At 40.6% G+C, this 11,068-nt stretch overlaps 1 protein-coding gene across 1 annotated transcript; it reads right to left on the bottom strand.

Annotated features, from left to right (window-relative positions):
• Positions 1-9,507: 9,507 nt before the first annotated feature.
• On the bottom strand, positions 9,508-11,022 carry LOC129761576 (uncharacterized). The gene is made up of 4 exons (XM_055759313.1): positions 10,870-11,022; positions 10,643-10,776; positions 10,364-10,487; positions 9,508-10,305 (listed from the first exon to the last, which is right to left on the bottom strand). Exons 1-4 carry the CDS (start codon positions 11,020-11,022, stop codon positions 9,508-9,510), a joined length of 1,209 nt encoding a protein of 402 aa, XP_055615288.1.
• Between the last annotated feature and the right edge of the window lie 46 nt (positions 11,023-11,068).

The raw sequence follows: 11,068 nt of genomic DNA, 5'->3' as shown, positions 1-11,068 counted from the left end.
GACACATTTACGGCCATCCGGTGCGAGAAGTTTGAGACATCGATTGAATGTCATCAGGTGGCAAACACAATATAAGTGGAAGGATGTCACAACCTCGGTGGCCAATGAGCCATTCTAGGCTCGATTGCATCGATATTTCCATCGTAAAATTAAAATAAAATCGATTTCTATGTAATTTAGTTGTTTCGCAAATATTTTTCATTCAATTGTAACTGGATTCACTTTTTGCTCAGTTGAATTGGAGATTGTATATTCAATATGGAAAATGTATTACAAATTTCAACTCGCCTGCAGTGTTTGCCAAATGATCCACTCATTGAAAAAATCGCTTTCGTTCGTTCAAATATGATCTTTCAGGAAACATTTCCCCCAGCGGTATTCTTTTGTTGTTATGTGTTGCAAATCACGACGAGAGAACGAGACAACTCTGCATCGGCTCGCACTTTATTGCACACCAGCATGCAAGCAAAGCTATGTTTGATACAGATCGGATATGCAATCAACAGTCTTCGTTCCTCTCTTAGTTTAATCACTAAATATTACACAAGTGATTACTGACATTCATACAAGTATCTGAATGATCCTCTCATATTTGGTTATATGTTCGTGAGAGTTTACTTGCATGACACATTGTGTATCATTCGATTTTAATCGAAATCCAAACACTGCTCGCCTGCTTGAACTGTTTAACACGTTGACTGCCAACTACGAGATAACTCGTAGATTGCGATCTTTTTAAGGACGCCAACTACGAGTTATCTCGCCCTATGTTTACTTACCATTTTTATGAAAAAAGCAACAAAAATTTTGACGTAGGACTACGTCTAACCGGAAGATATAGGGGGTGAAATGGAAATCTAGGCACTGAACAAGTAGGAAAAAATGCAAGATTTGGAACGCTTATAACTCGAGCATTTCTCAATAGATCGCAAAGGTTTTTGCATCAATTGATAGAAAATATATCTACGCATCTATCATAACGAATAACATTTCATTTTTCTTGAGATAAATAATTGAATAATTGTGAAATATCAAGCATTGTCAAAATGCACTATGTGCCCATTTTTGATTGGTCCATTTTGTGCTCCTCAAATCGTACCGACCAAAACGGGCAACCAGAGCAGCAGCGAAATAGAATGAAGCACGATTGGAAAGGAAAAAGAAAAAAATGAACGAAACATTGGTCGCAGTCTCACACATGCGTAATTCTTGAGCCAGCCAGTCAGCTTAAAAATCCCCGCTCCGCTGCCGTAACGATCATTCTCATTCAAACCGTACACCACATCGGTTCGCATCACAACACATCAACAAACCAACCCAAGCAGCCATGTCTGGACATGGTAAAGGAGGAAAAGTGAAGGGAAAATCCCGCTCGAACTGTGTTGATCTGGAGTTCCCCGCAAGGGTAGCTAGGCCGAGCGCGTTAGTACCAGGGCACCAGTCCACCTAGCCGGCGTTATATAGTTTCGGCCGCCGAAGTGATCGAGTTAGCTGGCAAAGTTGCTCGCGACGATAAGAAAACCCGCGTTCGGAACAGAACACATTCGGTTCGGTGGACATCAAGACAACAGGCAGTTGCAGCGAGTGGCGAGTGGCAAACGCAATCGCAAAACGGCATCAGGTAGCAGAAGAAAAAAGTTTGTTCTTTATACAAACTGCTTTGGTGGCAAATCCAGAACAAGGCGGCATCGAGGGCGTTCGAAATGGTTTTTTCAAAACTACGAGTACTAAGTTTTCTAAATTGGAACCATTCCATAAAACAAGGCGCTTTTCAGGGCCATTAAAACTTCCAAAAAAAGAGTTTAGGAAATACAGTTCAATGCTTTCTATAACATTATCCAAAATAATAATAAAACACAAATTGATTTTTTCATAATTTGTTTGCCAGGATCTGATGAGTTTGTGAATTTGGCAGTTGTTCTGAGCTTAATGATAGTTGGGGACTTTCCTGATTATTCAATTTTCACCAATTCTTAAATTGTTTCCAGATTGAAAGTACAGTAATTTACAATTAGTTCGACATTTAGCTAATTGGACGGACATGTAATGCGACTTATTTAGTTGGACATTTTTGTAAACATAGAGATCCAAATTATGACCCCACATTGAAAGTCGACACTGTACCACTGTCATCGCAAATGTTCAATTACAGGTTAAAATCGCCTCCAATGCAACACTGAGTGGCGCTTCGGCACGTCGCATTGAATGTAATTTAAGGCCCATTTATACGTTGCTAGTAGCTGACTTGACAATGAGCAGCTACTGACCCGGTGGACTCGCTTGACAATTGGTTGACTCGCCTTGTCCGTTCACATAGTGTGAGCTGCTGGCGAGAAACTAGATACTACGGCACGGGTTTACCTGGGATGCCAGGCGATTTTTCAAATGTCCATCAAATAGTCAGAAACAGCAATCAGGTCCGAATTTGTCAAATGATTGGTCCGAAATCGACTTCTTTATTGGTAGTTTTCATCTTAGGTTTTCAGTTGAATGTATCATTACACAATTTTATAGAGATTACAGAGCAGTGTTGAGAATAACACCTGAACAAGTGGAAAAACTGTTGAATTTAATTGCTCCACAAATACAACGCCAAGATACACTCATGAAGGATGCTGTACCTGCAAGAGTGATAATATAAATGACATTGATATGCCTTTCTTCTGGAATATTGTTCAGATTGTTGGCGGTATTTTTTAAAATCTCGAAAGCATCCATAGCTAAGATAATTCCGGAAGTATGTGATGCTTTAAATGATAGTCTAGAAGACTTTTTAAAATTTTATTCACACGCGTCAAAAATTAAAATAATGAATGAAAATGTACTTTTTTAAATCGAATATGTATTCTGTTTCTTAGAACCTTACTTTTTTTCGCAAGTTGTGAGTGAATTTTGAATGAAAATTGTGCCTGATAATGATTCTATATTAGACATTCTCCAGAAAACTATCTCAAAAAGAAAGCGTGCCCCGCCAGCGTGCAAAACAGAATAACAATGATTTCGTTAAGAAACTATGAGGGTTTTATTTGTTTTTCCAATAATTTTCAAGTCTATAAATATCTTCGCATATTTTCAAATATCTTAAAAATAGAGACATTTCTTTACATTTGGCATCCCTGATTCGAACGCTAAATTCTGTTTTTGACGTTTTGAAGCATGCGAGTGCGAGTAAATTCAAAAAACTTTGAAGTAGCTCGCACGCCGGATCACACATGACAATAACTGGCATGATGTGTTCACACGGTGTGAGTAGCTGCACTGCAGTAACTGACTAGACCGACTCGTATGCTTGCTCGCACCGTCTGAACCCGGCTTTACTGTACAACATGTCACAAAGCTGGATGGGAAGAAATTTTCCAACTGTGAAAGCTGTGGCGAGTGGCAACAAATCGCTAGACAGGAAGGTTTAGCCGAACAAGATGGGAATATCGAGATGGGGATAAGGCTCTCCAACGTGAATATGTGAAAACAATACGACCAACGAAGGAAAATATTAAGGAATTATCAGTATCGAGTTACTATGCGGAAGAACATGTTAATATCAAAAGAACCCCAATTCGCATGTGTTATAAATTTGCTCATGTTACGCTCGCGTTTAATCAGAATTTTACTCCATATGCAAATTCACCTTCTATATATATATTTATGTTTGCAATTGTTCATCGGAACATATCGTTCATACATTTAACTTTAGTATTGAATTATTATTTTTTTTTCAAATGTATTCAAAGTCTCGTGTCAATGAAGCGCCACACAGTCTGATAAGTGAATTGATCTATTTACATGTGCTTTGCTCTTCTCTCACAAACACCCCATTTTTACACGTGGGTTTACCTATACTACTACAATGGCTAGCTTCCACCTTCACTTTGAGGGAAAGGCAAAGTCTCACTCGAACCGTGCAGGTCTCCAGTTCCCTGTTGGTCGCATTCACTGATTGCTCCGCAAGGGTAACTAGGCCGAACGGATTGGTGCCGGAGCACCAGTATACCTAACACGATTATAGAGTTTCGGCCGTCGGAGTGCTCGAGTTGGCTTGCAAAGCTGCTCACGACAATCAGAAAACCCGCATCAAGAACAGAGCAGCTTCGGTTCGGCGCTCATCAAGGCAACAATTAGTTTCAGTGAGTGGCAAAGTGTTTCTCCGGCACGTCGCATTAAATGTAATTTACTGATCAACATGTCACAAACTGGATGGGAAGAAATATTCCAACTGTGGAAGCTGTGGCGAGTGGCAAACGCAATAGCTAAACAGGAAGGTTTAACCGAACAAGATGGGAATATCGAGTGATAACAAAAACACAACACCAAAGGTTCTTTTCAGAACCATCAACATATTCATAAAGAGTAAACAGTAAACTAATCCATTTTTCAGGTAGATAGGTAGGTATTCACATAGGAGAAGAAAATAAAACAATATATTTAAAATATATATTTAACAAAAGCTGTCCCCTTTGTATAGTCCTACGTCACTCCGGTTATGTCCCCGACATTACCCACCCGTCTTTTTTTTTATGATACCTATGTACTAGAGCTTGAGTTTTTAATAATATAATGTGATAAAATCAAATTGCCATTTTTGGCCAGATTTCAGAAAATTGCCTTGGCAGTCAACGTGTTAAAAAAGTCTCTTCCTCGGCTTACACTGGTGATTTCTTCACACTTTGCAACGCAATCCTAATTTGCTGTCACTACCAGTGTTGAAAAAAATCATCTTCGCTAAGCTCAAATACTTAGATTTTCGGGCTAGAAAACCTATATATTCCAAACGAAAATCAAAATGGCAGATCCAGACCCGTTCACACGAAGACACTAAACTGTCAATTGACCCTTCACCTCTGGGTACAGTAAAACCTGTTTTTCTGCGGTTTTTTTTGTGCGATTTTCTGTTCTTGTGCGGTGTATGAAAAGAAGCATATTTGACGAAGTTATCGTCCATTTAGTTTTTTTCGATGGTTTATATGCATTTCAGTGCGTCAAAAACTTATTTACGTCTCAATTATCCACTTCTGAATCAAATGCTCTAAGTTTTTCTATGTTTTTGCATGACATGATTTCTAACAGCACCACGTTTCGACATGCAACTAAAAGCACAAAACAGTCACGCGCAACCGAAGAGGCAAAGAGTCCCATCGCAAAGCAGGGAAACAAAAGGAAATTGAACGGTGAATGGCGTGGATTTGAGTTATTTTCTTGGGGGAAACTTTTTTTATGCGGTCCCTATCTACCACACAAAAATTTTTTTTTTCTCAAAATGTGTACCGAACACGATTTTTTAAAGCTACTGGTGAAGTTTTGCACGATTTTTTTTATGCGACTTTTTGTGTGTGGTCCCTATCCCCCGCACAAAAAAAGGTTTGCCTGTAATTGAGGTATACAATATCATCTCGGGTGTATTTTTATGGAATATAATTGCTTTGTATGTTCATGAATGACAAATCCTCTAAAAAATCAGCAATATTGATTGATGAAACTTCACAGAAAATAAAGTAATATTTATTGATTATTTAGTAATTATCGGTTACTAAATAATCAATAAATATTACTTTATTTTCTGTGAAGTTTCATTTTATTTTATTAACTAATTTCTCATTGAATATTTATGAGTATGACATATGTTTTCCTTCAATTAACCCTCTCACAGACCGAGAATCTAAGATCCGAGAATCAATAATTTTGTTTTGACTACGTTAAATGATCTTGGTTTATCCGATTTGGGGTGTTTTTAGGCAACTAGTAAATGCAAATCGATTTTTCTCCATGAAAATCACACATAATCGGTTTGTTGAAAAGCCCCATGTCTCTAGTTGCTAATACTACCATAAGGTCCATGTTTCTAGTTGCTAATACTACCATAAGGTTAGATTCTTGGAATTATTCAAATTTTTATGCTTTTTAACGATTTTTCTTAAAGAGGAATTATGATCATGGTTTGACCACCTCTGATCATGGTTTGTCCAAAAAATGATCATGGTTTGACCGGTTTTCACCATCACCATTTTTGAAAGAAAACATTCGAGTTCTCAAGTAGATGTTACATTTATCATTGCTTGAGTTTACTGTCATCATATTGATCCATTCATAATTTAGGCTTCCTTCAGAATATTGCCTTTTCTTGGGCAACACACTCAACACAGCGAAACTCTATTTCTGTTATGCGCGAAGGACACAATAAACAAACTGCTCGAAACTCGAATGAGGGGCGCATTGATCCAAATAGAAGGTGTATTTTTACATGTGATTCCTTAAAAATCTATCTATATAAAAATGGATTCCTGTCTGTCTGTCTATCTGTCTATCTGTATCTGGACTCGGAAACTATAGAACCGATCGATGTAAAAAATGGTATGTAGGGGTTTTTGGGGGCGAGGAAGGTTTTAACGATATTTCGAGACCCCTCCCCCTCTCTAAGGGGGGCTGCCATACAAATGAAACACAAATTTCAGCATAACTCGAGAATTAATCAAGTAAACGAATCCAAATTTGGCATGTGGGTGCAATAAATGTTCCTATGTTGGGTAGACACTCCTCCCCCTCTCTAGTCTACCATACAAATGAAACACAAATTTCAGCATAACTCCAGAATTAATGAAACAAACGAACTCAAACGAACGAATTCTTAGAGGGTACGAAATATTTCGATGGTGTATAAAGGGTGTGTCACATCAAATTGCATCACGGAAAAAACGCTGTAGAAATTTAATTTTTAGGAGTTATATTTTCAGCTTTCGCTTATAATCAGATAAGAGTGTATAGATCACGTTGGCCATGCTTCACTGTCAATTTTTCGTAAATTTGGAAAAATGTCGTCGAACGAAAAAGAGCGTCGTGAATTAATCCTGTGCACTCATTTCGAGAATCCGGAGTTGTCACATCGGGACATCGGTAAGATGCTGGGAATCGTCCAATCCACGGTCAGCAGAGTACTAAAACGATACTTCGAGAACCTAACCATCGACCGGAAGGTGAAGAACGGCAAAAATGGATGCTCCGTCAGTGAAAAAGATCACAAGCGCGTAGTTAAGCAGTTTAGACGTGATCCGAGAAGTTCGGTCCGGGATGTCGCCAATAAGCTGAATTTGTCAAGTTCATTCGTCCAGCGGACCAAGTAGCGGGAGGGCCTGCGTACATACAAGGTTCAGAAGGCTCCTAACCGCGACGAAAGGCAAAACATGGTGGGGAAGACGCGAGCCCGGAAGCTGTACACCGAAATGCTGACGAAGCCGCATTGCCTGGTAATGGACGACGAAACCTACGTCAAAGCGGACTTTCGTCAGCTGCCGGGCCTGTTGTTTTTCTCCGCAGAAGACAAATTCAGCGTTCCGGAGGAGATTCGCAAGCAGAAACTATCCAAGTTTGCCAAAAAGTACATAGTGTGGCAAGCGATCTGCTCTTGCGGAAAGCGGAGCGCCCCCTTCGTGATGACCGGCACGGTAAACGGGCAGGTTTACCTTAAGGAGTGCCTACAGAAGCGCTTACTACCACTATTGAAGCAGCACGAGGGCCCGACCATCTTCTGGCCGGATCTCGCTTCGTGCCACTATTCAAAGGACGTGTTGGAGTGGTACGAAGCCAACGGGGTCACCTTCGTGCTAGAGGAAATGAACCCGCCCAGCGCGCCGGAGCTTCGCCCAATAGAGAAATATTGGGCGATTATGAAGCAGGCCCTCCGGAAGAACCCAAAAGTTGTCAAATCGGAGGCGGACTTCAAGAGAAAATGGATTTCTGTTCAAAAAAAAACTACAACCTGACGCTGTACAGAACCTTATGGACGGGGTAAAGAGGAAGGTGCGAGCATACGGGCTTGGGCTCGAAGTATGAATAAAAAGAAAATGCCAAAAGTTGTTTAATAGTTTTTATGTTACTGTCTAAAATTTTCAAAAGGATCGGTCTACTGGGCGAATTTCTACAGCGTTTTTTCCGTGATGCAATTTGATGTGACACACCCTTTAGACACTCCTCCCTCTGGGGTGGAGAAACTTCCATACAAATGAAGCATGAATTTCTGCATAACTCAAGAACTAATCTAGCAAACGGAACCAAATTTGGAATGTGGAGGATTTAGGGGGCAGTAATTGTTTCTATGGTAATTTGACAATCCTCCCCTCTCTCTGAAGGAGAGAGGGGCTGAATAACTCGAGAACTAATCAAGCAAATGGAATCAATCTTGGCATAAAAAGTTTTTAGGGATCGATAAATGTTTTTATGGTGGTTCGACACTCCTCGCGCACACCCCCCCCCCCTCCCTCAGGGGGGAAGCTGCAGAACTCGAGAATCAATTAATAATAATATAAGGGGCAATAAATGTTTCTATAGTGGTTGACATTCGCATAACTCGAGAATCAATCAAACAAACGGAAGCAAATTCGGCATGTGGAGGTTGTAGAGGGAACGAAATGTTCCTATTGTGGTTCGACACTCTTCTCCCCTCTTTAAGGGGAAGGGGGCTGCCATACAAGTGAAACACAAACTTCTGCATAACTCAAGAACTAATGAAGTAAATAGAGCCAAATTTGGGATGTGAGGGTTTTTGGATACGAGATGATGGTGGTATGACACCCCTTCCTCCTAAGGAATGGAGAGGGGGTCCCATAAAAATATTACACATATTCCAACCAAACATGACAATTGAAAATTTTCGGAAAACTCTGAAGGGAAAATTCGGGAAATTCAATTCGAATATGTTCTACAATTACATAGTGACAAGCGTTGTTAGTCCATTTGATGTTTGCGCCAACGAAATTGATTTTTTTTTCGAAAGTGGAAATGGATTTTAATGTGATAAAACGAACTGCTATATTTTCTTCTATCTATATAAATAAAAGTGGACCGTCGAATGTGTTGATAAGAGCAAAACTCGAAGAAGGAATTATCCGATTTAGGGCTATCTTCATTCTATCATATTTTCTGTATCAAACATTTATTCGATATAACGGAGAAACATAAATTGTATCTGAAAATAATCTGATATTATAATGACGAGTTGTGAGAGAAGTCCTAGGAAATTTATATTAAAAGTAAATTGTAAAGGGTCAATTAGAAGATGAATCAATGAACAGTTCTGCGATTGGACCCATGACTGTAAGTAAGAAAACGTGAACGTTTGGAGGTATTGATAACAAAAAATAAATTTTGTTCGGGACGAAGTTTGTCGGGTCAGCTAGTATACTACAAACCATGATCATATTTTCGACTGGACAAACCAAAATCATTTACTTTAGGCTGGATTACATGACATGACTATTGAAACTGCATGAATTTGAAGAAAAATATTTTCTGGAGTTTTTTCATTTAATTATATCTTTCTTGGCTCGTAAAAAATTTAAAATTGTAAAATTAAAGCGACCGTTTGTGACATATGAGTTATGATTTTGCGCGCGAGTACAGAAGCTTTTAAAGTAGGTTTTATTGTCAACAGTCAACGTTGGTATGATCCTCAAAGAATATTTAGCTTAAATATAAGCACTGATCATCCCAAAATTGTCCCTAACCTTATTGCCACACACCCTAGCTCCGATACCCCATCATAATTTCCGCATATCCTCGGGCCAACGTCTCCGACCGACCGCTCGTCCCGTTGTCCATCAGCTTGTGGCAGTACCGGTTGGTATAGTACGGATAGACAACCCGCAGGTGGTACATCATACCCAAACTGAAGGCGTACGCCAGCAGTGCGGTCGGCAAACGATCCACAACCCTCGCCAAACCGGGTTTCGGTAGGTTCGATCTCATGTACACCAGCCAGTACACTTCGATCAGTTCGGTGATCGGGTAGGTGAACAGCATATAGTTTGGGTAAAGGCAGTAAGCAGCACCGCTGGCGAAGCCAGCGATCGACGCTCGAACAAGTGGATTCGTGGTGATGTTGTTCCGAATGAGCATGCAATTGCAGATCTCGTAGAGTGCCTTGTAACCAACGAAGAAGCCGATCAGACCGTAGTCAAAGCGAGACACCATGAGTCGGAGGAATTTGGTGGGCTGTTTGAATGGCAACAACAATCGCGGTACGATGTTTTTGATTAGGAATATAGCCAGGCCGAAGTAGAAGGATCGTTTGATTTGGAGGGTGATGTGCTGCAAACAGGATTTGCCTTTGTGATGTGTGCAATGAGTCTTCGAGGGGTTTTGGGGTGACGGACTAGTTTTGTACACATTGGCGAACCAGAATCGATCGATCTGTAGATATTGTAGAGCGGGCATCATGGCAGCACTGAAAGCGCTGAACAGAAGTGTCCCGGCAAGCCTCGACGTTCGGAGCATTTCCATCGTTCGTCCCCGGGATCGTTTGATAAGGAACTCGATGTACTGAGGGAAAAGGAGTGCGATTATAATCGATGAACTTTTGGGGGTATTTCGTACTTGCCATGTTGAACAGTCCAATTCCCTGAGCCCGAACGATTGAACGGGGAAGGAACATACAGGTGCAAGCACCTAGCAGCGACGGAAGGAACACGAAGAATGTTGCCGAGAAACGACCCAAAAGATTGCTGCAAATAGTTAGAAATTGGTTTCGACAACGCTCGGTTAATATATGGCAACGAAATTGCGCGACCGGCAAATAGAGGTGAACTCATTCTAAGTATTTAGTTTCAACACTCAAATTAATTAATTCAAATTCAAATTCTGCGTGCGTGTGACTCACTAGAAACCGCAGAAGAAATGGAAGCTCCCGACTGTCATCGGTAGTCCTGCCACGATACATCGCACATATTGCACCACGCAACTCCTCCACACTTCGGGATCGTCCCAGTGGTTCATCCGGAACAGGAGGGCCGTCTGTCACAAAACGCAAATTGAAAACAAAACATATTAAAACATATTGCACTAGGTCAGTTCATTGGACTCGCTCTGCTTTCAATCTCGTCATACCGCCGCTCCGGGTAGGTAGTGTTTCATCGCTCCGAGAACGCCCTGGCGGATGTAGATTTTTCCCGCTTCATAGCAGGTGCACCCCGGATGGAGCATATCGCGACAGGTTTTGTCACGCGTAGCTTCGTAGAAGTATTTACTCAGAGTTCCCATCGTCAGAAGGAATTGGTTCTACACTGCGCCGTGGTCGGAACTAAAT

The sequence above is a fragment of the Toxorhynchites rutilus genome, chromosome 1, assembly GCF_029784135.1.
Source record: "Toxorhynchites rutilus septentrionalis strain SRP chromosome 1, ASM2978413v1, whole genome shotgun sequence".
NCBI lineage: Eukaryota > Metazoa > Arthropoda > Insecta > Diptera > Culicidae > Toxorhynchites > Toxorhynchites rutilus.
Note: the sequence above shows the minus strand (reverse complement) of the source record. Positions and strands in the feature narration are given on the sequence as shown.

Bases quoted from the DNA above. Each gene is read 5' to 3' on its own strand.
- LOC129761576 (XM_055759313.1), bottom strand. From the start codon at position 11,022: ATGGGAACTCTGAGTAAATACTTCTACGAAGCTACGCGTGACAAAACC. The intron at 10,777-10,869 runs GTATGACGAGAT...GTTTTGTGACAG, and splicing joins ACTACCTACCCGGAGCGGCG to ACGGCCCTCCTGTTCCGGAT. The intron at 10,488-10,642 runs GTGAGTCACACG...AACTATTTGCAG, and splicing joins CATTTCTTCTGCGGTTTCTA to CAATCTTTTGGGTCGTTTCT.